The sequence below is a fragment of the Zonotrichia leucophrys genome, chromosome 22, assembly GCF_028769735.1.
Source record: "Zonotrichia leucophrys gambelii isolate GWCS_2022_RI chromosome 22, RI_Zleu_2.0, whole genome shotgun sequence".
NCBI lineage: Eukaryota > Metazoa > Chordata > Aves > Passeriformes > Passerellidae > Zonotrichia > Zonotrichia leucophrys.
Window position 1 is genome coordinate 5,317,756 of NC_088191.1, and position 27,713 is coordinate 5,345,468.

At 44.0% G+C, this 27,713-nt stretch overlaps 1 protein-coding gene across 1 annotated transcript in view; it reads right to left on the reverse strand.

Annotated features, from left to right (window-relative positions):
- The window catches only part of LOC135456954 (zinc metalloproteinase-disintegrin-like batroxstatin-2), a 30,493-nt gene extending 8,829 nt beyond the window's left edge, over positions 1–21,664 (reverse strand). Inside the window, exons 1-14 of the mRNA XM_064731165.1 lie at positions 21,616–21,664; positions 19,037–19,137; positions 18,358–18,434; positions 16,839–16,917; positions 15,180–15,256; positions 14,468–14,663; positions 13,771–13,833; positions 12,969–13,040; positions 12,162–12,331; positions 10,987–11,071; positions 8,597–8,727; positions 5,602–5,779; positions 3,872–3,961; positions 2,451–2,646 (exon numbers count right to left, since the gene is read on the reverse strand). Coding sequence (XP_064587235.1) covers positions 2,451–2,646; positions 3,872–3,961; positions 5,602–5,779; positions 8,597–8,727; positions 10,987–11,071; positions 12,162–12,331; positions 12,969–13,040; positions 13,771–13,833; positions 14,468–14,663; positions 15,180–15,256; positions 16,839–16,917; positions 18,358–18,434; positions 19,037–19,137; positions 21,616–21,664 — 1,564 coding nt within the window. The remainder of the gene's footprint in view (positions 1–2,450; positions 2,647–3,871; positions 3,962–5,601; positions 5,780–8,596; positions 8,728–10,986; positions 11,072–12,161; positions 12,332–12,968; positions 13,041–13,770; positions 13,834–14,467; positions 14,664–15,179; positions 15,257–16,838; positions 16,918–18,357; positions 18,435–19,036; positions 19,138–21,615) is intronic.
- Between the last annotated feature and the right edge of the window lie 6,049 nt (positions 21,665–27,713).

Consider the following 27,713-nt stretch of genomic DNA (forward strand, 5'->3'; position numbering starts at 1 on the left):
GCCAAGTGCCCATGGGCATAAATGAGTTTCTGTAGAAGGGAAAGCTCCAGGGAGAGCTCAGAGCATCTTGCAGGGCCTGAAGGGGATCCAGGAGAGCTGGGAAAGGACTGGGGACAAGGATGGAGGGACAGGACACAGGGAATGGCTCCAAACTGGGAAAAGTGAGATTGGGGTGGGATTTTTGGAAGGAATGAGCATGGGGAGGGGCTGGGATGGAATTCCCAGGGAGCTGTGGCTGCCCCTGGATCCCTGGAAGTGCCCAAGGGAAAGGAAAAGGCTCCACAGAGAGCTCAGAGCCTCAAGGGGCTCCAGGAGAGCCGGGAAAGGACTGGGGACAAGGATGGAGGGACAGGACACAGGGAATGGCTCCCACTGCCAGAGGGCAGGAATGGATGGGAGATTGGGAAGGAATTGTTCCCTGTTGTAATATATGTTATAAAATAAATCGTGCTGAAGGAAATTAAAAACCACAGCACTTTGTGTACTAAAGGCAGTGTCGGGCACCAAGCAGTAATAGGCTAAGTGATGAGGATGGAGATTCAAACACCAGGAGGACACTGTCTCCAGGGATGGATATTTCAAGGGGTTTTTCATCTGACAGGACCCCAGCAGGAGGCATTTGATAGGCATCATCAATAAGATAATATTCGACACCAGATGTTTATCCCAGAAGATTTTCACCTGACAGGATTTCAGTTTTTTCAGAAATGTGGCAGCAAGAAAGAAAAACTATGACAATATCCTAAAGAAGGGTCTTTCCAGAGCCCAAAAGACTGTACAAAACCAACTCTTTAGAAATAAATGACATTTGGAGACCCACGGGGACTTTGGTGCCATAGAGGCCAAATCTGGGTTTCCCTGACTCTGATCACCTGGCTCAGAGTCAAATTGCTTGTGGCTTTTACCAAACTTATACTCTGATTATTTAATAAATTTCCTTAATTATTAAATTGGAGTATTCATTTATAACACCATGAAGGGGGAAGGGGCTGGGATGGGATTCCCAGGGAGCTGTGGCTGCCCCTGGATCCCTGGCAGTGCCCAAGGCCAGGCTGGAGCACCTGGGACAGTGGGAGGTGTGGGTGGCACTGGGTGGGATTTAAATCCCCTTTCAGCCCAAGCCGTTCCCCAGCTCTATGAAATGCTGCTTTCAGAAGAACCACACGTGCCAAATCTGGCTGTTAATTTGAAGGACAGTCATTTCCTCTTCCTATCTGGCCAAAACCACTTCCCCAGCTCCATTCCAACTAACTCAGACGTGTTCTGCAAAAGAGGAATGTGCTCCCCCCTTCCCGTTTCCCTAAAAGCACAGAGCACGCCATGTCCTGAGGTCTGGCTCATGAGCTACAACCACTGAAAATGGGAAATATAAAAACCATCATTAATTATGCTACAAACTGGAGTTTATTTTTATGGATGGGCTGTCACTGTCATATTTTCTGAAAAATCCCTTCACCAGGATTTCTTCTCCTGGGAAGATGAGCAGCCTCAGGGAAAAAACAATATTATCTCATTTGCTTCTCCCTGTTTTGCTGCTTTGAAATGTGGCTGGAGATTGTTTACCAACAGGTGCATGTTTGATTGGTTTAATGTGAATTGTGTTTAATTAATGACAAATCACAGCCAGCTGTGTCAGACTCTGAGGGGTCAGTCATGAGTTTTTCATTGTCATTCTTTGTAGCCTTCTGTCTGTGTCCTTTCTCTATTCTGTAGTGTATATATATATATACATATACACACTACATTTATATATTCCAATTATAGTATAATTGGAATATATATATACACACTATAGTATATATAGTATAATATATATACTATATATAATATATATAGTATATATATTATACTATACTATATATTAGTATAGTATAATATATAACATAACATAACACATTATTATATTCTACTATAAATATTATATTATATCATATTATATTATATTATACTAAATAATTTAATTCAATTTGCTATATATTATATATTATTATAATACATATTATATAGGTTAGATATTATATATTATTATATAATATATAATAAATTATTAATAAATTACTATTATATTATAATAATGTAATGTAATATAATATAATGTGATATATTATGATATATTATGATCTAATGTGATATAATATAACATTGTGATATATGATATGATATGATATGATATGATATGATGTAATATAACATAATGTGATATGACATGATATGATATGATGTAATGTAATGTACTGTGATATAACAATAAATTAGCTTTCTAAGAACATGGAGTCAGATTCACTCATCTCTCACCTCGTCCTGGGGACCCCTGCAAATACCACAAAGCCTGAGCTGAAGAGCAGACCCTCAGTTCCTGAGGTGCACTGGATCTGAGGATGTGATGCAGAATTCCCTCTCCTGTCTCTAGGCCCAAGCCAAGCTGATTTTCGGTGCCACAGTGAACTCACCTGGCCCAAAGGCGTGTTTGCACTGGCTGTCACGGGTGGGACAGGTGCCCAGGTAGCAGTAGCCCTCTCCAAATCTGCAGGGGTGCCCGTTGACACGGAAGCGATCCTCGGGGCAGCTGGGTGAGCGCCCCGTGCACATCTCAGCCAGGTCACACTCGTCCTTCACCGGCCGGCACACCGAGCCCGACTTCTTGAACTGAGAGAGGGAGAAAACGCCACACTCAGCACCCAGCTCCTCCACACTGCCCAAACCACCCAGCTGAGGGCTGGAACAGGCAGGAAAACCTCACTGCACAGGGGTGGGGGCAACAGCCTGGTCAGAGAGGGAGAAAACAGCTTTGTGTGCTCACAGTGGGCTTGGGAGACTTTTCAGGGAGTTGTAGAAGAACAATGATAACTTGTTAGTATAAACAACCTGCAGGTTTTTTCCTACTCTTTCTGTTCTTCTCCAGGACTGTTTGTGAGAAAGTTTTTGTTAATTAGCCAATCAAGTAGAATGTGTTGAACCTATCTATAAAAGAAGAGAATTTTCATATTGAAGCTGCTCTTTTACAAACCAGCCTTGTAGTGAATCTGTGTCATTTCTTGCTCAATGGTGACACACAGGCTGTGTGAGGAGCAGGATCCATATCTCCCTTCGTGTTGGATCTGTCAGTTCTCAGGGTTTGCCTCTTGTGCCACAGCTTTTATTGCCAGGAGAAAATGGCCAACAAAGGGCTCATTTCTGCAGGGTGGTGGGAGATTGAGGGAGTTGATGGTTTGGGGTGGGCAGTGACAGCACCTGAGGGAATGGTTGGGGATCAGGGAAAAGCTGGGTTTTGGGAAAGGCTCTTCCCCCAGAGGGTGCTGGCACTGCCCAGAGCTCCAGGAGAGTTTGGACAGCACTCTAGGGATACCCAGGCTGGGATTTTGGGGTGTCTGTGCAGAGCCTGGGTTGGATCAGTGATCCCACGTGTCCCTTCCAGCCCAGGCCATTCCGTGACTCCATGACAGTGCCCTTGGCAGTGCTGTCAAACACAGGGGACCAGTTCTGGTGCAAGGTCAGTTCCTGCTTTATTGCAGCAGGGGTGAGGATCTGCAGAGGGGGGGTTCTCACAGGGGAGGGCAGGGGTCCCACCTGGCAGTTCTCTGAGGTGAGGGGTCTCACCTGGCAGATTTTACAAAGAAAAGGTCTCACCTGGCAGTTTTTACAGGGAAAGGGTCTCACCTGGCAGTTCTCACAGAGGAGGGGTCTCACCTGGCAGTTTTCACAGGGAAAAGGTCTCACCTGCAGTTCTCTGAGGTGAGGGGTCTCACCTGGCAGTTTTTACAAGGAAAAGGTCTCACCTGGCAGATTTCACAGGGGAGAGCAGGGGTCTCACCTGGCAGTTCTCTGAGGTGAGGGGTCTCACCTGGCAGTTTTTACAGGGAAAGGGTCTCACCTGGCAGTTCTCACAGCACTCCCCAGAGGCACAGGCAGCTCCCGAGCTCAGCTTGCAGGTCTCAGGGTCACAGCAGTCGTTGGTGCACTCCTGGGACAGAAGCAGAAATCAGAGCTGGGGACAGGGACACCACACCACTGTCCCTGGCTGGGATGGAAGCCTGGCACCAGCCCTTGGATTTGTTGGGCAGCACCTTCCCTAAAGTGCCTGGGTTTGGAGGTGGAAGCTGTGCAGGGAACTCGGGGTTTGTGCTGAGCTGTGGGGATGGCTTTGTCCACTCTCAGTTCCTCTGTCACCCTCCTGACAAAGCAGGGCTTCATCCTTCCCAGCACTCAGCACATCCCCAGCCACCCCAGCTCAGCAGTTTGATGACCGCAATTTCTGCTTCAGCAAGAGCTTTCACATTACAAGGAATTCATTTAGAATAATGAGACACTGTGTAGAGTTTAAGCTTTCACAATACAAGGAATTCATTTAGAATAATGACAGACTGTGTAGAGTTTAAGCTTTCTAACTCCTTTGCCTGGCACTGTTTTTATATACCCCAAAGGGTCTTGCCAGCCATTCTGGAATTGCTGAGCAATGGCTCAATGGCAATTAGCAATGGCTCAATAGCAGGGTTAATTGAGTAGCTGTGAATCCTGCTGTTAATGTCCATTTTACCAGGCTGGCATTGACTGCTGGCCATGGCATCAGGGTGTTATTAATGGCATTGAGATCCACACACAACAGAGAGCAGTCAGGAGCCTACTGAGTTTAGAAAAGAGAAAGATGACTTAATATTCACTTGAGCGGGAGCTTTCATTCAAAGTCTGTATTTTTTATTTGAAGCCTTGTGCTCAGCTCCAAATCACACGCAGTAACATGTGAAGCCAAAATTCAGCCTGTTTTAGTTTTACTGGTGTGAAAAATGCATGTATTTTATGATTGGCTTTTCGCAAATATTAAGATGAATATTATATGTGTTGTGTTAGAAAATAATGCTGTATTAATTTTTTTAAGTACTGTGTTAAATATAGTTTTAGGTTATAAAAATTGTTAAAATAGAAACTATGCTATGTAAGATGCTTTGTTTAACAAGAAGGGCTTGCAGCGAGATAGCAGCCACAGGACACCTAAATCTTTCAGAGAAAGGGAATTTATTGCCTTCTTATCGGAAGAAACGAACTTCTTCCCACCTTGGAGGCGCTGTTAGGATTAGAAGGAAGAAGCTGACACTGCCCAGACAGAATCCTGTGTTTGAATGGAATTTATGCATCATGTATGAAGTGTATGAATATGCAATGGGCTATTGTTCTTAAGGGTTAATCCTTTGTTAGCAGGGGTCCTTTTTCGGGCTCGTGATGCCCAGAAAAAGGTACCCGGACATCAGTAACTCTTTGTTTTTATTGTCTTATATTGTCCTTATTCAATTTGTCCAAATTATTATTAGTCTGATTGTGTTACTATTCGTTTTAACTATTTTATTACTATTAAACTTTTAAAAATTTTAAAAACAAGTGATTGGCGTTTTTCACACTGGGACACAAATTTTGCAGCAACAGTTTGAAGTCCTCATTCAAAAAAATCTGGTTATTAGAAGAGCTCACTGAAACAATATATTTTATGTTTATCATTGGACTTAAATTGCAGGAGGGATACACCAGGGTGGTCAAACAGCAGTGTCCACCGCAGGGACTGACAGCTCGCAGCAGCCCAGCCCGGGCACAGCCCCGCGTCCCCGCAGGTACCTCGGGGGTGCCGCAGTCGCACTCCTCGCCGCGCTCCACGAAGCCGTTGCCGCAGGAGGCGGGCGCGATGATGCTGCCCTGCTCGGGGACGTTGCTCAGGCAGCGCGGCATGTCGGCCAGCATGAAGGACTCGAAGCTCTGCAGGCTGCACGAGCTGAACTCCCTGGGGATCACCGAGCTGCGGGGACACGGGAGGGGTCATGGTGGGATGGGCACGGGCAGGGAGTGAAACACCCTCGGGAGAGAACTGAACATGAGACTGTCCCACAGCTCTGGGGGAAACATTGTTCTAAATACACATTGAACATTTAATGGTTTATATATACATATTATATATCTAACATTATATATCTATCTATATCTATATCTATATCTATATCTATATCTATATCTATATCTATATCTATATCTATATCTATATCTATATCTATCTATACCTATACCTATATCTATATTATATCTATACTACTATCTATCCTATACCTATCTATACACTATACTATATCTATACAATCATACATATACATATACATATACATATACATATACATATACATATACATATACATATACATATCATTATATATCTATATCTATCTGTCTATCTGTCTATCTATCTATAAATTTAATAATATATATTTAATTATATATAAAAGTAATATTCAATATATATTTCGATATTAAATATATTATATATACTATAAAAATTATTTATATATAAATGTAATTGTTTATATCCATTATATATAAAAATTAATATTGAATAACATATTTATATCTAGAATAGGTATTATTATATATAGAATAGATATTATTATATATAATGGTATATATATTACATTATATTATATTATATTACATTATATTATATTATATTATATTACATTATATTATGAATATATGTATTATTATTATTATATATAGAATATATTGTATAATATATATAGAAATATATTATATATTATTTATAAAAATTATTTTAGCTATATAAAGATATATTTCATATATTTAGATATATAAAATGCAAATATATATAAAATTATATATATAAATAATATTTAATAATATATTTATATATAAAAAAGATATCTTTATTATATACATACAAGTTACTTTTTGATATATATATCTAAATATATATAATACATATTAATTTAATAATATATATTTACTTATATAAATGTTATTATTTAATAATATATTTTTATATAAAAGTATATTATATCTAGAAATTATTTTAGAGATATATTTCTAAGTGTATATATATAAGATATATTTAGAGAGATATATCTAAATATATATAAATATATATCTAATATATTTAGACATACATATATCTAAATAATAATTTAACATGCTAAGTGTTAAATATACATAAATAAATGCAAATATATGAAAATAAATGATACAAAATCTAAAATCTTAAATCTTAGATATAAATTCTAAATATAAATATATAAATTAAATCTAAATCTAAAATCTAAATCTAAATCTAATATAAATATAAATATAAATATAAATATAAATATGCATACCTAAAAATATATCTAAATAATAATTTAACATTTTAAATATTAAATGTACATAAGGAAATGTAATGAAATAAATGCAAAAATAAAGAAATATATATAAATAAATATATGTAAATGAATATACACATAAACAATTTTCTAAATATACAGGGTCTAAAGTAGTTTTGCGTTGGGTTTTTTGTGGGATTTCTGTCTGGGAGTATCTGACAATGGCCTGGGATTTCATCCATTTTTTAAAATTGATTTGTTTGAATAACTGAACAGAACAATCTCCCTTGTGGGATCTCAGCACCTCAGGACTGAGGTGCCACCGAGAGCACCCTTGGGGGGCTCGGGAGTCCTGGAATGTTCCAGAAGTGTCTGGTGGCTGGACTTTGATCCTACACAGGAGACGACACCTGTATGAGGATAGGAGGGTTTCACCGGGGTGAATGGTGAAGGGATTGGTTAATTAGAGGGTGAAACACAGGGTTTAGGATTTCTGTACAGGGGGGTTTAGAGAAGTAAGATGGAGGAATTGGGGCGTGTCCTGTCCTTCTTCTTCTTCTTCTTCTCCTCCATCTTCTGTGGTGATGGTGGCACTTTGGGATTGGTCATTACTAAAAGTGCACCGGGCAATAAGGGTGAAAGGTATTGGGGAAAAATGATAAATATTGTACACGTAACTTTGGGTATAAAGATAGGTGACTGCCCGGAGGGCAGCACAGTGTGCTCATGGCTGGCTGCTGAGCAGAGCTCTGTCGGGCCGAGAGAAAATCTTTTAGATAAACAATTAATAAACACCGAGACTGTGGGATCTCAGCACCTCAGGACTGAGGTGTCACCGAGAGCACCCTTGGGGGGCTCGGGAGTCCTGGAATGTTCCAGAAGTGTCTGGTGGCTGGACTTTGATCCCACACAGGAGATGACACCTGTATGAGGATAGGAGGTTTCACCAAAGTGAATGGTGAAGGGATAAGTTAATTAGAAAAGGAAACAGGTTTAGGATTTATGTACAGGGGGTTTAGAGAAGTAAGATGGAGAAATTGGGGCGTGTCCTGTCCTTCTTCTTCTTCTTCTTCTTCTTCTCCTCCATCTTCTGTGGTGATGGTGGCGCTTTGGATTGGTCATTACTAAAAGTGCACTGGCAATAAGGTGAAAGGTATTGGGAAAAATGATAAATATTGTACACGTAACTTTGGGTATAAAGATAGGTGCTGTACGGAGGGCAGGGATGTGCTCATGGCTGGCTGCTGAGCAGAGCTCTGTCGGGCCGAGAAAAATCTTTTAGATAAACAATTAATAAACACAGAGACCGAGAAAAGAACTGAAGCCTCTTCTCGTCCTTTGAAACGCGGGCTGCCCCAAGGCCACCCCGGGCCTTTCCAGGCCATCCAAACAGCCGAAAACCGGACACTCCCTGGCCAGAAGCCGTGTCCCAGGCTGGGGCTGGCCGCCCGCCCAGAGCCCCAGTGCAGCCCCACCTGACAGTGTCGGTCATGATGCAGATGTCGTCGCTGCACGAGCAGGCCTTGGTGTCGTGGCTCATGCCCAGGTTGTGCCCCATCTCGTGCGCCATCGTGGCTGCCACCGCAACCTCGTTCCTGTTGTGGTCCTGGGGAGCAAGGAAAGCTCTTTGTTATTCCCATGTGTGTTTTACAGCACCAGCAACAACAGAGAAAACAAAAAATGTGGTATTCACATGCCCTGTGAACAGAGAGAAGCTGTGAGACAAGCAGAGAAGAAGGAAAACCCAATTCTGATCTCGCTTGCTGTGCCTGTGTTGTGCTAAAGTAGAATGCAATGTGGAGATGGTTTACCCACAGTGAGGATGCTTTGTTCCCTTGGCCTGTCAGGGCCAGGGGGGTGTGTGTGTGTGTGTGTGTGTGTGTGTGTGTGTGTGTGTCTGTCTGTGTGTCTGTGTGTGTCTGTGTGTGTGTGTGTCTGTGTGTGTGTGTCTGTGTGTCTGTGTCTGTGTGTCTGTGTGTATCTGTGTGTGTCTGTGTTGGTGTGTCTGTGTGTGTGTGTGTGTGTGTCTGTGTGTGTCTGTGTGTGTGTGTCTGTGTGTGTGTGTGTCTGTCTGTCTGTGTGTGTGTCTGTGTGTGTCTGTGTGTGTCTGTGTGTCTGTCTCTGTGTGTCTGTCTCTGTGTGTCTGTCTGTGTGTGTCTGTGTCTGTGTGTCTGTGTCTGTGTGTCTGTGTGTGTGTGTGTGTCTGTGTGTCTCTGTGTGTGTCTCTCTGTGTGTGTCTGTGTGTCTCTGTGTGTGTGTGTCTGTGTCTGTCTGTGTGTGTGTGTCTGTGTCTGTCTGTCTGTCTGTGTGTCTGTGTGTCTGTGTGTCTCTGTGTGTGTGTGTGTCTGTCTGTCTGTCTGTGTGTGTCTGTGTGTGTGTGTCTGTCTCTGTGTGTGTGTGTGTCTGTGTCTGTGTGTGTGTGTGTGTGTGTGTGTCTGTGTGTGTGTCTGTCTGTGTGTGTGTGTGTGTGTCTGTCTGTGTGTGTCTGTCTGTCTGTGTGTCTGTGTGTGTGTGTGTCTGTCTGTCTGTCTGTGTGTGTCTGTGTTTGTGTGTCTGTGTGTGTCTGTGTGTCTGTCTCTGTGTGTGTGTGTGTCTGTGTCTGTGTGTCTCTGTGTGTGTGTGTGTGTGTCTGTCTGTGTGTGTGTCTGTGTGTGTGTGTCTGTCTGTCTGTGTGTCTGTGTGTGTGTGTGTGTCTGTCGCTGCTGTGTCTGTCTCTCTGTGTGTCTCTCTGTGTGTGTCAGAGTGTCACGGACAGTCAGGAGACAATCAGAGGTGAGCGCAGTGTGAGCAGTGGTGAGTGAGAGTGAGGGCACGGCAGTTTCAGTTTAGATACAATGTACATGGTACAGTATCATAAAGTGATAAATGAGCCTTCTGATGACGGAGTCAGATGCATCATTCTCTCTCGTCACCAACGTCAGAGTCACCTTTCATTTACAATAAAAACACGACAGTTTTTCTTTCACCCATAGCCTATCATAACTGCTGTAATTACCATATTCATGTTGCTGTTCTCCAATCACTAAAAGTCAGTACATCACAGTTTAAGCTAGAAGATGCTTTTCAGTTTTCTTGCAGTGGAAAGTTCTGAGATTTTTTTTCTACCTGCAGCATTTGCTGCCTTGTTTGCCTGTGCTCTCTTTCTGCTTGGTAAAAAGAGATTGGATGGATTTATCCTTTGCTCTAAGCCATAAAAACCCTTCCTAACACACCCTTTGCCTCATTGGTTATCCAGTAAGACTGGCTCAGAAATTCTTTTCTTCTATATCAAAACTTGCTTTCATTTCATTCCGTCTTCAGATTCTACATTTAAAAATCTTTCTGCCAAGCACAAATATCTGTGGGACTTTCTTGTCAAACTTTCATCCTTCCCAACACAAGCGGAATTATCCTCACGATGCACGAGGGGTCACGTGGTACTCACCCCATCTGTGCATCTATTTGGATTATATTTTATTATTTAATATTTAAAGATATTTATAAATAGAAATATATTTATTTAAAATATATGTATTTATAAAATAGACACCATGGAGGTGTGCATATCATGTGTTCGCTTTCTTTACCCCCACACACTTCATTTAAAATAAAATCTCAGAATCCCAGAATGGTTTGGGCTGGAGGGGACCTTAAATCCCATCCATTTCCAGGGCAGGGACATTTTCCTCTATCCCAGGTTGCTCCAAGCCCTGTCCAGCCTGGCCTTGGACACTTCCAGGGCTCTGATTTTGAATTTTTACAGTCCAATAATAAACCAGAGAACTGAAAGTGCCCTAAACCCGACAATATTCACAAAGGTTCTTCACTGGCAGAGTGAAAAAAACATAGGAAAGGCTTTAAAAAATGAAATAAAAATGAATCAGACCTGAATAATACCTGCAGAAAATGCATCGCTGCATATGGATTTCATGAAGGCCAATCCAATCGTGGTGCCCTCGAAGTCCAGGCCTCTGGAAGGAAGCACAAAGACACAGTGAGATCAGAGGGTGCCAGGATGGGCTCTGACCTCAGGGATCTTCTCCAAACCAGGCTGGAGATTCCATCCCCATCTCCAGATGGATTTTCACATCTAATCAAATATTTAATACCCCTGCAAATAAAAAAAAAAAAAAAAAAAAATGAAGCACTTTTTGTATTAATATTTACTTAAATTCCGTGGTGGTTCATCAGATTTAAAGCATTTGTTGGAGTGCAAAGAGCTCCAAAAGCAGCAAAGGGCTGGGATGAGTCAGGACCTCTGGACACAAGACAGAAAAGTGAGGTCAATACTGGTTTAATTTGGCATTCCGTACATTTTTGGGGAAATTTAGTTAATCATCTTCCTGGTAAACTTCATGTTGTGACTCTTTAAGTTGTCAGACTTTGCTGCAGTCCCCAGGACACTCAGCTTTACTGGGTGAGAAGAACCAGAGGAGTCTTAGATAAGGGAAAAGTTCCCATTCCCTGTTTTTGCAGGGATTCTGTTGGAAGGATTGGATGCTGTGTCCTGGCAGGAATTTATTTGGGCTCCATGACAGAAAAAAAGAAAAAAAGAAAAAAGAGAGAGAGAGAGACAGCTTGGATTTATTTTTATTTTTTTGTCCTGGAATTGCTACAAGCCAGTCTTGGAATGGGGAAATCCGGGTCAGGAGTGTACCACTGATTGGTGACAAAAGAATAAAAAAACGCCTTGATTGTGTTTGGTGAGCGATTTTTAAGGAATAAAATGTGCCTGGAATGTGTTCAGTGACCATTTTTTAAGGAATAAAAAGGGTCTTGAATGAGTTTGGTGAGTGATTTTTAAGGAATAAAAACGACCTTGAATGCATTGTTAACCAATTTTTAAGGAATAAAAACAGGGGAAGGGAAGGGAAGGGAAGGGAAGGGAAGGGAAGGGAAGGGAAGGGAAGGGAAGGGAAGGGAAGGGAAGGGAAGGGAAGGGAAGGGAAGGGAAGGGAGGGAAGGGAAGGGAAGGAAGGGAAGGGAAGGGAAGGGAAGGGAAGGGAAGGGAAGGGAAGGGAAGGGAAGGGAAGGGAAGGGAAGGGAAGGGAAGGGACCCACGTGATGAGCTGAGCGTTGTCGTTCCTTTTCCTCTTGAGCAGATCCGACCGGCGCCACTTGGAGAAGGCCTCCAGGGTGAAGCCAGCATTCCTGGTCAGGGGACACTTGTCCCCATCTGTCCACACCTCCAGGCCAACCAGAGCCACGTGGGTGTTGATGGCTTTATAAACCTGCAGCAGAGAATTAATTAAAAATTAATAAAAATTAAAACAAAGCCTTGTCCTGGTACTTGGTCACTTTTCCACTCCAATATCCACTCCAGACCTAACAAAGTCTTTCCAAGCTCTGAATTCCAAAAAAGTCTCACCAAATAAACTGAAAATCTGATTTCCCATCACATTTCAACTTTAAAATGGGGTTAAAAGAAATTTGACTTTCCAAAGAAATGGAGAATCAATTTATGCTTTTTGCAACAGCCTTTCACTTGGCAGGTGATTAAAAAGTGTCTTAAAATATTGGTAGAAATAATTGAAGTAGGAGTATAAATAACTAAAGTAGGAGAAAAAATAATTCTTATTAAAAATCTCATATCTGAAGGCAAAGAACAGGAGAATAAATTACCATGAAGTGGAGCTTTCATTCATTCCTACATGTAACAATGGGAATTTATGATGCTTAGAAAGAATAGAATAGAAAGAATTTATAAACCACTTGGATTCAGTAGTTTCCGATAGAAAAATATTTTAAATAATTTGGATTTCAATGGCTTTCAATAGAAAAAAATCATAAATCATTTGGATTTCAATCTTTTTCAATAGAAAAAAATTACAAAACACTTGGATTTCATTGCCACTTGTTTGCTCTCACCGTGTTGATGTAGTTGACTATTCCAAATATCCTTTGTCTTACATTTTTAGCATCTTCATCATATTTCTTGTACTGAAAAGGCAAATACAGCATGTCAGGAAAAGGAGAGGGAAAAGGATATTTATTTATCAGGAAATAAATATCCCATGGTTTGCAAACCATGCCATGTTTAAAAATTCATGCTTTATTTTATGTTTGATGCAGGATTTTATCAGATATTGGGTTTCAGTATCAGCCCCTTCCAAAATGTGAATTTCTGTGCAGGGTGCAGAGAAGGAGTTGGGCTCAATGATCCCTGTGGGTCCCTTCAAGCTCATGATTATCCCTTCAATTCGGGATAGACCCTTCAATTCAGGATATTCCCTTCAATTTAGGATATTCCTTTCAATTCAGGGTATTCCCTTTCAAATCAGGATATTCCCTTTAAATCATGATATTCCCTTTAAATCAGGATATTCCCTTTAAATCAGGACGCTCTCTTCCAAATGAGGTTATTCCCTTCAAATGAGGTTATTCCCTTCAATTCAGGATATTCCCTTCCAGCTCAGGATATTCCCTTCCAGCTCAGGATATTCCCTTCCAAATCAGGATATTCCAGCAGGACAAGCACTGCAAGGTCTTTTCCCAATTCCAGTCACCTCCAGGTGGGAATTTCAAATGGAATCCCCTTTAGAAATCCCATTTCCCAGCCAGGCTCAGAGTAACCTCATAACTCATGTTGAAGCCCAGGAATACGAGTTGGGATGCCCTGGAAAGCTCCTGTGGGGCTGATCAAACATGAAATAATAATTCCAAAACTCACCAAAGCGTTGTCTGCAACGACATAGAGCTCCAGGTACTTCTTTGATTTCAGGTAGGCTTTCATCTAAAGGAATCAGGGATCTAAAATTACTTTTAAGAGCTTTTCCTATCCCAACCTTGGCAGTTTCAAAGCTGTTTGTTAATTATTGAGGGGATTTCTTTGGCCAGGTCATTCAGAAGGGACTGGTTTGGGTTTAAATGATAAGAAGTAGGTTGGATATTTAAATTTTTATTCGGATATAGAAGGTAAAATAGATAATAATGGGTGTTTAGGTGTTAAAGGTGCACTGGGCACCTGTTAATAAAGGCAGGAAGGCTTAACTCAGCTGATGACTCTGAAATCTCAGATCTGGAACATTTTGTTCAGGTTTTTAAGATCTAATCCCACTTCCCTTGTTTATCTCTCCACAAAGGGTGTGGAGAGATAAAATTGGGGATCTCTGTTCCAAGAGGCCTGAAATATTCCTGGGTGTGTCAAGTGTGCACAAGGACACACTTGAGGCCTGTGCAGAGAGATCTGAAAAGTAGCAGACTTTTTTGGAAAATAAGCATAATTAGTTGCTTAAAAATCCCCATTTTTAATTGTGTTTAAACAGCTCCTTTGTGAAGGTGCCACCAGACCAAGTGGGATTTGGGCTATTTAGAGTTTTCCAATGGCCACAAATCCCCTTTTTGTGGTGGGACAGCCATGTCCTTACCTCTGGGCTGTTGCTGGACCTGAAGATGGCCTTGATGGGGTCACTGGAGTCCTGCTCCCAGGAGTTGTTGACCAGCCCACAGGTTTTGATGGGCTCCTGTTTCAGAGCCTCGTATTTATAAACCACGTGCTCATCCCTGTCCGAGGCTCCCAGGGGCTCAATGAGGAACTTCTGGCCACGGGTCTCAAAATAGCCACTAAAAAATGGGTTGGAATGTGAGGTTTTGGATCAAGGGAGCATTTAGCCCAAGCATAGTGACCTTTGGAATATTCCAGCAGCCTGAGGAAGCATGCAACACTTTAGAAACAGAAATTAATTATGGAAGATTTGGGTGCTCTCAGTCAAAGAGAAGCTGTGTTTGGAATTAATTTGATTTATTAATTTTATCAAATTAATTTATTAATTTTATCAATTTTTATTAATTTGATTTAAATTTTGGGGAGTTTGTCCTGACAGAAGTGGTTGAAAAGTGGATTTCATTCCAATGGGAAATTCAAAGATGTTTTCATCCTGATTTGAGGTGAAAAGCTGAAACATTGTAAGGATCTAAGAGTAATTATTTTTCTCCCTTCTCCCTCTGTTTTTCTTTGTGAAACAAGTTTCCCAAGCCTGAATAAAAGCTCACAAGACTTCTTTCCATGCTGATCCTCTCCTATGGGAACATTTATCCCAGAAATTGCACATTGTGCTCCTGGGACCCAGCCCCTCTCACCTGAGCCCTGTGCAGGTGCTGATGCTCGCCACAGACTCAGCATCGCCCTCCACGTGGCCTCCATAGTAACAGTGATCCTGGTGGGGAAAAATCCTCAGAGTCAGCTTGGGGTGTCCATGGGCTCCGCCAGAGATTTCAGAAAACAAATTAAACTACCTACAAATTACAATGAAGTGCACCACTTGAAGAAGTCTCCCATTAGGAGATGCTTAAAAGGAATTTTAAAAGTTCATGACCATTTCCACGTTGGCTGTGGACACATTATTTTTATCCTTCAACACACAAATTGTGACAAAAACCAACAATTCTGGGCTCTGGTCAAAGCACAGCACAGAAAAATAAGAATATTCCCACTCCCTGCTCCAAATTAAGCACACACTGCTGGGCTCTACTCAGTTAAAGTCCACACCAAATTATTTCCTTGAGCCCAAATTTCAAGGAAAGGATTTTTAATTACCCATCAATTAAATGCATTCATTTCAGTGAGATTAAAATACAGGTATTATATTAAACATGGGTAGGAGAAACTGTTTTGGGACTTAATTGGCTTAAGGATTTATGGTTTCTGTTCCTGTGTTCAAAGAGACTTCAAAGTCACTGAGGGCTTGTGGAGAATTTTACCCCAGCGTTTTCCTGAATGGAATTCTTAAGAATCTGTATCCAAGCCTTCATTCCCTGTGCCTTTTGTTTCCTTGTGTGGATTTTGGTTTAACTTTAACATTTATTTGTCTTCCACCACAAAATACCAACTTTGTTACAGGGAAAAAGACATCTTCAAAGGGAAAATTACTGGGGAAAAGAGGAGGATTTATCTCCATCCTTTGGGGATACAAGAGGAAAAACTCCTGCTCACAATCCAATATCCCCAGGGTAGGAATTCCCTGTTCAGCCCAGGTAGAGCTCTTCGAGTTTGTCTTTATCCAGGTTTTTCACTGCATTCATTCAGGGAGTGGAAATAATTGGAACACTCAGAAAAAAATAACCCAAAATAATCAACCCAGAGTTATTTATGCACATTTATTTCATTCAGAACCCTCCTAGTTGCACCTAACAGAGAAAATTTGGCTTTGAATTCCAGATTGTGTTGTTAAAACCCATCTCATGAGCTTGGAGGAGAACTTCAGGTGGGAGCTTTGGGGAGGATCAGTGTGCAGAGAATTAAAAAATGCCTTCAGCAGCAAGCCCCGTTAGTGTGCAGGTGCAGAAGGGATTTGTCAGGGCTCAGAGGAGGCAGCTGGGCTCTCAGAGCGTGGCTGGAAACGTGAGCCAGGAGGAAATGGGGCCTTATCGGGCTGGGATCTGCCTGGGATCGGGGCGGAAATGGAGTCACGGGGCTGGGCAGGTGGAGCAGAGTGTGCTCGGCAGGGTCGGGAGCTTGAAAGCTTTGGGATGGCCCTGGCTCCCATCAAAGGCTGGAATTCGGCCCAGCCATGGTTCAGCAGCCACGGAGGCGGTGCCTCCTTGGAAGCCAAACCGTGGAGCTGATTCCCAACAGGCACCAGTGACCAACCCCAACTTCCCTGTCCTTCACCCTAAATGGCTTCAAACCTGGATTTCAAACCTTTCCCTTCTGTCTCACGTCTCCCATTATTTCACAGATCCACGAATCTCATGGACCTCAAGACTGGAAGCAAAAGGGAGAAACCCTTCCTGTATTACCTTGATGTGAGGAGTTGTCGTTATTTGTCGGCCGTCAGCAGAATAAAGAGTTTCAGAATAATCCCCAGCCAGGAGATCCCTGCAAGAGCCGAGCAGTCATTATTCCAAGGAAATAAATTGTTGCCATGTAGAAATGAGGTGATGACACAGCACAGCGAGTATGTGGGGAATTCAAACAATTACTCAGGTTATTCTCAGTATCGGAGAAACTCGGGAAGCAAAAGCTGCAAGGGAGGGGAATTCTGCTTGCTCATAATCCTTACTCAAACAAAAAGACTTTCCTAAAAGAAGAAAGCAATTAAAGTGTGCTGATTGCATTGGGATGAACTCATCTTCTGGCAGATCTGGATACAAATGTATAATTACATATTGATTTTTTTTTTTGGCCCTTCTTACATCTTCCTAAAAGCAGCACATCTGCAGTGACTCCTGTTTGGGCAACTCTCTTCCACTGCCACAATTCCATTTCTCTTCAAAGAGCAGAATTTAGTACAACACATTTCCCTCCCCCCGCTCCAAATATTTGGATTAGATTAAAACAGGGGCAAGCAGTTAATTATAGACTATCTTTAACATGAACTGATTATGGCACTACTGTATTTGCACAGCCTCTGGAAAAGCACCCATTAACCCAGACTTGTTGGAGTGTGTGTTAATGTTCTGCTGGAGCCAGACTTTCGATTTCCAGGAAGATTCGGTCAATGCCAGGTTATATTTGGTAACCCCAGGTTCAAGAGAAGTAGTGCTAAGGTAAATATCTGTATCAGTTTATCTATCTATCTATCTATCTATCTATCTACCTATCTATCTACCCATCTATAATTTATCTATCTCTATATCTGTCTATAATATAGGGATATATAAATATAGAGCCACAGAATGATTAAGGTTGGAAAACACCTCCAAGATCATTGAGTCTCTCCTAAAATCATGGAATGGTTTGAGTGGGAAGGCACCTGAAAGCTCTTCCACTTCCATGGGCAGGGAACCTTCCACTGTCCCAAATTGCTCCAGCCTGGCCTTGGACACTTCCAGGGATCCAGGGCAGCCCCAGCTCCTCTGGGAATTCCATCCCAGCCCCTCCTCACCCTCACAGGGAGGAATTTCTTCCTAATCTCCAGATTAAACCCTCTCTCACTCACTTAAAAACCATCCCCCTTGTCCTGTCACTCCAGGCCACAATTCTATAACCCACAGACTCTTCATGGTCACAGAAAACTTGTGAAATAATATAAATATATCAAATATGCATAGGATTTAACAATTCAGGAAGGAAATGGGGGAGCAGAGGTAGCAGGAGGTGAAGTCCCTCCATCATGGCAATGTCTCATCCCAAGCACTTCTTCCACATTCCCAAACAGTGACAGGATTCCTTCTCTCCCCTTTTCTTTCCTTGCCATTGAAATGTTGCATTTCCCAACCCCCTTCTGTTTCACAGGGCCCTGATTGCTGGTTTTTGGCAGGAACACCCTGCAGTGGCTCCCAGTGAGGAATAAGGGCAGAGCTGAGCTGAACCTACCGATTTTTTTGGAGCTGCAGCACCACTTCCTCTCCATTGGCTTTGATCCCATACTTCACTATGTCATCATATTTGCTCTGTAAACAGATTTAAGTGTCAGAAAATGCTCTGCTGCAGCTCCTGGCCTCACCAGTGGTGTTATTGGAATGCCAGCCGTGTTCTTTTCCTCCTCCTCTCACCAAAAACAAGGATCCTGCCAGGAGCAGGATAAGCAGGAGGTCGCTCTGTTTGAGGGGTTTTAATTAGAGGAGCAAATTTGACTTTGCAAATTCATTTCTGCCTCCATAAGCACAAATCCTGCGTGCTTGGGAGAGGGCTGAGGGGATGGCTGGGTTCAGACACTTCCGCAACACCCTCTGGAATTGCACAGACCATGGCTGCTTTTAATTATTGCTTTCATTTAACCCAAATTAAAGTGTCCACAGGTTATTAAAACTCTGAGTAGTATCAATCCCCACATCTTTGCAGATACAAAAGTTCAGAGATGGCCTTAGGGATTCTCTTCTCTGAAGACACCTCAGCTCCTCCTCACTGAACACCACCTCGCTTCTCCACTTCTTTCTTTTGGAAGAGCAAATGTTTGTCCAAATCCTCTTACCCTTGAATCCCAAGGGTGTTTTAGTTCCAGAAATCCTTCCCCATGTCCCAGAATCACCCAAGGAATGATCTCCTTTCCTACCTCTGAGCTGGTTCCTGCAGCTCTCCTGTGCACCGCGTGCAGTTTCTGCGGGTAAACGATTTCATATTGCTCAGCTCCAGAGAACTTCTCTCTGCTGCTCCCTGGGGATTGATGAAAACACAATTTTAATTTATTAAACACCCAATTTCATGGCTGGCCAGGTGATTCTTTGGGTTCTTGCAGCACCTTGTGCTCCCCTGCTTTGCCCCCATCTCCTGATCCAACACCATTTTGGTGCATTTTGGAGGAGTTGCCCTCCCTGTCAACTTCCAGGTGTCCAAACATTTCTTGCAATTCTCTTTGTGTTTCTTCCCCCAGCTCTGAGCAGTTCAAGTCCCAGCAGGCCAGCCCAGCCATGCCAGGGCAGCCTTTCCCTCTGCATTTCCCAGTGACATGAATGGATGGATTTGGGTTTGTGGAATGAGCAATCTCCAAATCTCAGCACGTGACAGACAGGCCCAGACTGCCTCTGCACCAGCAAATAAACGTACACAATGCCAGGTTTGCAACAAGAATCCTGCTTTGGAAGGCTCTGGCACAGAAATAACTGTGGCAGAACTCTAAGAGAGGGTGGTAATAAATAATTACAACTTTTGCCTCTTGAATTGGGTTGAAGGAGGGACAGCAGAAGGTTGGGGGAGACATTTGGACATAGCCAGGTAAAATAATGGGAGGTAGGGAGGAAATCAGGAAAATCTTGACAGTGCAAGGAATCCAGGAGGTTCCTTAACACCATTTTGAGTGGTCTCATAAAGTGTGGAGGGGGTGTAAAGAGCTGGGTGAGGAAATGCAAGGCTGATATAAGAATTCCTTTTTGTTTTCTGCTCTGAAGTTCAGCAAATGCAGAGCAAAGTCAATTTGGGGCCTGCCCTGGGTACACCCTGCAGTCCATCCTGGCAGCTGGGGCCAGGTTTAGGGAAACCAGGGTCAGGAAAAGGATGGTTTGTTTGCACCAAGGACACAGCAGCTTTTGGATACCCCTGAACTCTTTAATGTCCTACAAAAGGGAATTTCATCTGAATTGGTGAATCCTTGAGGGCCCGTATTTGAAAAATAAACCAACAACAACAAAAACGCCCCTCAGCTGCCCAGAAAGCCAATGAAATCCCACAAAAACAAAGGAGCAGAGCACCTCCCACGGTAATTCCTGCCCCAGGGCCAGGTTTTTCCAGGAGAGAGGCCTCCAATTACTGTAATTTTCTCTCTGGAACAGAAGAGCACATCCTCGTGCAAATTGTGGCAGTAAAACAAACTGATCCATTCTTTTATCACTGATTTATTTGATTCAACCCTTTCCAAAAGTAATTGCAGAGCAAACCTGGTTGTATCTTGATAAAGCTGTTGATTTAATGGTGCACAGGGATCCTGTGGCAGCTGAGCTGTTGCACCAAGCACGTGCTGGGAGCAGCTACCAGGTGTAACTTTACTCCTGCCACTCACAACGGTGGTTTATGGTTTTTTTTAAGCAACTAATTATGTTTATTTTCCAAAAAAATGCTGCTGTTTTTCAGATTTCTCTGCACAGGCCTCAGGTGTGTCCTTGTGCAGCAATCCCAGGAATATTTCAGGCCTCTTGGAACACAGATCCCCAATTTTATCTCTCCACACCCTTTGTGCAATTCCAGCCCAGAGAGTTCAAGTTAAGGCAAGGTTTAAAGGGAGGTTCAGGACTAAACTCATCCCTTCCCTGCAGTCTGATCCAGACAGAATTTCGAGGAAAACTGGTTGGTTTTGTTTGGAATGAATCCTTTCTTCGAGGGAGTTTCTTAATCAGTGCATGGTCTTTGCTGCCTTCAGGCTTTGTCTCAAGCTTGAAGGAGGAAGGAAACTCCTTGGGCCTCCTACAACAACTTGTAATAAGGAACAAATAATTGTGTGCTTTTCCAAGGGCTTCAACCAGCACAAAAAATCATTAGGGAGGATTTTATTGACAATGAAATTGCGGTTTTGTCAAGGTAAAAAAGGTAACACCTTAATCGTGTGCACATTTTCAGTTATTCTGTGCAAAAAAACAAATTATAGATTTGTGCCTGAATGCTAATTCTATGTTTAATTATGGATATAAATCCTGTACATGTTTGTGCAGGCCAAGCCCTGAAAAATTCCATTCCCTGTTGACAGAAATTAAAAGAAATTGTTGGGGAAAAAAGTGGGATCTGCTCAGGTGGAGTCACTTGAATTTAACCTGAAGTATCATGCAGATAAATAAAGGGTGATCAATACTTTAAATCAGGTAATTGTAATTGAATTCATACAGAAATCCATTATTTTATGGCCAAAATGCTGATAAATTGGTGTGATTGGGTAAATTGGCCTCTCACTTTCAGGGTAAGTATTGCTTTAGTGGCTCACACACAACCAGTTGCGTATCTTTAGGCAATTTATGGCCACTTTTCAAACAAGTAAATGTTGCCCTAAGTAAAGAATTACAGAGAATTGCTTTGAGCAGAAAATCCCAAATATCCCTAACTCCATTTCCCAAAGGCTTTCACTCGCTGTTGCTCCCTATTATCTCCCAGTTAATAATTAAAATTTCATACAGCAAAACTGGTGACGGACTAAAACAAAAAGTGCAGTACCTTGTTGGAGGAGATGCAGCAGAAGAGCAGAAATGAGGAGGATTTTCATGCTCTGGGGTTCCTGGGGTGGGGATGTGGCGATCCCAGCGTGGCCCTGTCCGGAGCTCTCTGGGCTGGGAGTGAGAGGCAGGGACGGGCTCAGCTTTATTCCTGCTCCTGCAGGAGGAAGTGTTTGCTCAAGGTGTTGCACAACACCCAAGGCACAGAGTGTTACGGCAAGGGGAGTTCCTGCTGCTGGGTCCCTGCCCCAAACATCGGGACAGGGATCGGCTGCTGCTGTGGATCGGCTTCCCTAAAAACGGGGAAAAGGAAATGATTAACACCAATCAATCAATACATCAATAAATAGGGAGATAGGAGCTGTCATTGAGTTATAGAATGGTTGGGCTGGTCCTAATTCCATCTATTCATGGTCTGGCTGGTAAAAGCTGAAATAAAACCAGTGGAATGTCAAGGAATGGGAGAATTCCCGGGATGTTTGGGGTAAAATAGGTCAGCAGGGCTGGGGGCAAAGCTGTGCTTTAATTCTGGGTACTTACCCCAGAATCTGCTCAGTGAATCACTGACAGAATAAACACTGAGCAGAGCCTCTGCTGCCCTGTCACCTCTGTTAGTAATGTTTGCTTCAGGCTCAGGTGAGTCAGTGGAGGAGGCAGAGCAGTGAATGATCCAGGTGAGCTCTGTCCAATAATAATCCAAAAATCTCTGTCAGAAAAGGACCCCACTGACTCAGTCAGCTGTAATAAAGGAGTGACAAAATTGCTCAGGCTACAAGTGTCAATGCAGAACTGCTTTAGAGAAGTTGAACTTTTCCTGGGTTAAAATAGGGGTTATAGAGTACAGAGAACTGGAGTGGATCATCTGGATATAAATTTATATTCATACATGGCAGTGCCAGCAATAAACATGACAAGGTAATTTATATATTCATAATTTATGTTAGTTTATAAATGAGTAAATATATCTGCATAAATCTGCAGGGGAATTAAATCCACAGGAGAATTTTACTGCCATTACTCTTATAAGCATTAGTAAATAACTATTTCTCTGTTGAAAAGTTCTGATTTTTTGAACATTTTTAAGCCAAACTTTCCCCTCAGATTTTTGCCGGATCTCCAGACGTTCTGAGACAGATTGGGAGCTGCAAACAGATGGGTTTGGGCTTTTATTAAGTGTAGGATGGTGCTAATTGATAACAATTTTTGGCAGCTGCTTGTTTGCGACACTTCAGTCAAATATTTCAACTCATGTTGGCACCCCAGGTTAGGAAAGAGGCCTCCAGGGAAAGAATTTATGCAAGATTTGGACATCTCCCTGCCAGGTGCTCATCTGAGCTGCTTAAAATCAGACAGAAGTTGTGTCATTAAATTTAAGTCGGTGCCTTTTAAATTCTGTAGAGATGAAAGGAGGACAATTCGGTGTTTTAAATGTTCTATGAATAAAAATAAGCTGGGCATTCTTGGACTGCATCCCTGCCTCGCAAAAAAATAAATAATTAAGAGAAATAACTGTGAACAACTGGTTTTAAAAACAAGTGGCTGCTGGCCAAGCGTTGATCTCAGCTCATTCTCTCAGCATGACGCACGTGAAAATGATGTGTGACCCCTCCATCTCCTGAGTTAATGCTCTTAATAAACTCTGCTTTCCAGCAGGATGGAAGAGAGAGTTCCATCCCAACAAAGGGCTGGCAGGAAGAAGGGAATGTGAGGGGATGAAGGTCTTGGGGAGACTTGAAAGGGAATGGGATGTAATTTCCTTTAGTGACTGGAGAAGCTTTTGATGTTTCTGCCCTCGCTTCAGCGATTCTGGAATAATCTGATCCTGGCTACTTCCCCTGGAGGTGCTCACAGAGGTGTCCTTGAGGTCTCGGATGGCTTGGGAATTTTTGAATCCACTAAACAGCTGGGCAAAGTCCAAGTGAACAGTTTTCATGTTCCTAGGGGGTAAAACAGGATGGCAAGTTTGTCTCAACATTTAGTAGCTGAATATTGGTGGATTTAACACAAATGCTCCCAGTGCAATTAAAGAAGAAGCAGCAAAAAGTGAATTTCACCCCTACACTGAGGATCTGCACTGCACGAGTCCTGCCTGGGTTGGAAGTAAAAGGAGAGTTGTGTGGGCAGCACTTGGCAGAGCTCAGGACAAATCCAGGCCTGAATCACTGCTCTGCTTCTGCCTTGTCCCAAAGTTTGTGGTGAAGGAGATTTGGCAAGGCACTGAGGCACCAGACAGGGATTTTCAGGAGGAACCAGAGTCTCCTCCAGCAGACCCACATTCAGCCCCCCTGAGACAGAGCTGAGCAGCTGAGGGCCAGGACTGTGCCTGGTTCTGCTCCTGGTCCTGCTGCCCCCATCCACCCCAGCACCACACCCTGTTCCTCTGGGAGCAGGGAAGGGATGTGGGATTGCACAGGCAGCCAGGGCTCTATTGCATCACTGCTCAGTCACCTGCCTTCCTCCTGCCTCCATTCCCCTCTCCCAAGCCCTCCTGCAGGTTATTTTTCTCCAGGAATACAAATAAAAGCACACGGCTTCGCCTCTGTGCTCCAGCCCTTCGCTGCCCCACGGCTTCCTCCATCTATTCCCAGCTGCATCCCAGTGTCCCCACAGCCTGCCTCTGCCTGGAGCCCCATCCCTTCCTCTCCACTTCCAGAGTGATCCAAAACCCATTGGAGTCAACAGAACATTTTCTGTGGCCTTCCAGGACCTTGGATCCAATCTTGGATAAGCTCCGTTCCTCTTTAAAAGCTTTTCTTTGCATAAAGCTTTCCCTTGTTCTTGCCTCTGTTGTCTCACACATTCCCAAAGTGAATAATCCTCCTCTTCCTCAATGACCAGCCCTCAGTGTTTTGCTTTCTGGTGTTTTGTTGAAGGAAATGATCCAATGGCTGCTTTTGACCTGAATGTTTGGAAAAGTTCTCTCCCTTGCAGCTGTTCATTACCAGCTCCTCAGCTTAAATGCAATGTTTGTACTACCAGACTTTAATATAAAGTAAATATAATCTTTTCTCACCGAAATGATGATTGAAACTACCTCAGTAAGCAGCAGCTGAGTTGTTTTTGCTGCGTATTTAATCAGGTCACAGTCTGTCATCTGAGCCTGACTAATGAAACCTCATCACAAATATTTTACATCTTGGCAGCACTTTTTGCTATAAGATCACAGACATATTTGGTGTTACAAGTGTGTGACTTCCTTCCTTCCTTCCCTTTTCTTTGAAATGAAAGGCCAAAAATCAGTTACTTCATCTTCCCCCTTCGTTAGCTGCGTTTTGCTTAATTACCCTGCCCCAGGGTGGCGGAGGCTGTGCAGCTCCAAGCACTGCAGGCTGCGGGGAGTTAACTGAAGGCACGGGACCTTGTCATGGATTTCTCAAGAGTCACAAACTTCTTGTAAGTCCTTAACTGGATTAAAGTGATTTTTGAAGGTTGAATTCTCCTCAGAACACACCTGCAGCCCATTTCTGGCCGTGGCTCCTGTTGTGTAATTGTGTGCACACGTCCGAGCTGTTTAATGTTCTCCACAGCACGAGTCACAAAGCAGATCATGGTGAATTAAGGAGCCTTTTTGTTTTTTTGCAGTTGTTGCTTCTGGTATTGTTTATCCTGGTCCTACGTGAGGGCTGGCTCCCTTTTCCCAAGGGACGGGGAATTCTGCCTGCTCCTACGTGGGGTTGAGCACAATTCTCTGCTGGCTGGAGTCCACCAGGGCTCTGCTGGCCAGGCACGAGGGCTTTGTCCTGAGAGTTCAGAGGGGTGTGGGCAGACCCAGAATCATGGAATGGCCTGGACTGGAAGACACTTTAATGATCATCCTGCCCCAAACCCCCTTCCATGGGCAGGGAACCTTCCACTGACCCAGATTGCTCCAGCCTGGCCTTGGACACTTCAGAGATCCAGGGGCAGCCACAGCTGCTCTGGGAATTCCATCCCAGCCCCTCCCCACCCTCACAGGGAGGAATTCCTTCCCAATATCCCATCTAAACCTACTTTTTATCAGCTGGAAGTCATTTCCCCTTCTCCTGCCCTCCAGGGCCTTGTCAATAGTGTCTCCTCACCCTGTAGGCCCCTACAGTTAATCATGGGAGGCCACAGTGAGGCCACCCCAAAGCTGCTCCTCTCCAGGCTGGACAATCCCAGCTCTCCCAGCCTGTGCTCCCAGCAGAGCTGCCCCATCCCTCTGATCACCCTGGTGCCTCCTCTGGACCCTCTCCAACACCTCCAGGTCCCTTCTGTGCAGGGCCCAGGGCTGGAGCAGCCCTGCAGGTGAGGCCTCACCTGAGTGGATCCAACCCTTGGCCTCCATGAGGAGAATCTGCCCAGGCTGGACAGGGCTTGGAGCACCCTGGGACAGTGGAGGTGTCCCTGGCATGGCAGGGAGTGGCACTGGATAGGCTTTAATGTCATCCCAACCCAAATTATTCCACCATTCTGCCCATCCTCTCCCTCTCTCACCCCCACATTGCCATGGAAGGCTTTGCAGCTGCTTTTTCCCCTCACGTGGCTCTGCCTCAGCCAGGCCCTGAGCTCCTCTCTGACTGCTCACAGGAGCTCAGGCAGGGCAGCCCAGGGTGTTTTGTGTCCTGGCAAACAAGAAAGGGGAAGCAGAACCCTCTCACCTGGATAATCTCAGTCTCCAGCCCGATGGACTCTGCTCTTCCCACACGGAGAGCAAACAGAGATCACCTCACTGAGTCATCCCTGCCCATGCTCAAGGCCAGAGCAGAACAAAGGAGCGACTGTCCAGCCTGGGCTCCTCTGCAGCACAAGGCTCTGCCATGGCAGTCAGTGACCAAAACCTGGGGCTCTGCCATGGCAATCAGTGACCAAAACATGAGGCTTTACCATGGCAGTCAGTGACCAAAACATGAGGCTCTGCCATGGCCATCAGTGACCAAAACCTGAGGCTCTGCCATGGCCATCAGTGACCAAAACCTGAGGCTCTGCCATGGCAGTCAGTGACCAAAACCTGAGGCTCTGCCATGGCAGTCAGTGACCAAAACCTGGGGCTCTGCCATGGCAGTCAGTGACCAAAACCTGAGGCTCTGCCATGGCCGTCAGTGACCAAAACCTGAGGCTCTGCCATGGCAGTCAGTGACCAAAACCTGAGGCCCTGCCGTGGCAGTGACCAAAACCTGAGGCCTGCCTGCCATGGCAGTCATGACCAAAACTTGAGGCTCTGCCATGGCAGTGACCAAAACCTGAGGCTCTGCCATGGCAGTCAGTGACCAAAACCTGAGGCTCTGCCATGGCAGTCAGTGACCAAAACCTGAGGCTCTGCCATGGCAGTCAGTGACCAAAACCTGAGGCCCTGCCGTGGCCCTCAGTGACCAAAACCTGAGGCTCTGCCTGCCATGGCAGTCAGTGACCAAAACCTGAGGCCCTGCCGTGGCCCTCAGTGACCAAAACCTGAGGCTCTGCCATGGCCGTCAGTGACCAAAAGCCCCCTGTGCCCAGGGAGCCACCAGCCAGGCTCAGCTTGGACCAGCAGAGAAGTTGCTTGAGGAAAACAGCCCTACAGGTCCAGGTGTCCATGGGGGGGTGGGACAGCCCCTGAGTGGCCCTGGGGATTCCTTGACACCGTCCTGTGAGATCTTGGGAACAGTTTGCCCAGAGGAGCTGTGGCTGCCCATGCATCCATGGAAGCATCCAAGGCCAGGCTGGACAGGGCTTGGAGCCCCCTGGGATGGTGGAAGGTGTCCTTGCCCATGGCACAGGGTGGAATGAGATGATGTTAAAGTCCCTTCCAACCCAAACATTCCAGGATTTCAAGATCACTTGCGCTGAGCAGGTGCAAATGCAGTTAGGCCTCCCTTGCACCTCCCTCTTATTAACAAAAACCAGTCCCCAGACTAACAGCACTCACCTTTAATGCAAAGCTTTATACACTTAACAGCAACACTTAAACCACTTGGACAATGGAGTGAATTTGAATATTTTGGCCTGTTGGAGCATTCTCACCTTAGGAGTGAGTGAACTGGAGTTCATATGGGGTGGGGTCCTCTGCAGTGCCCACCCAGCCAGGTGGAAATCCTGAAGGAGAGCTTGGGACTGTGTGGAACAGAGCTCAGGATGAGCTTCACCCCTTGAGAGGGGACA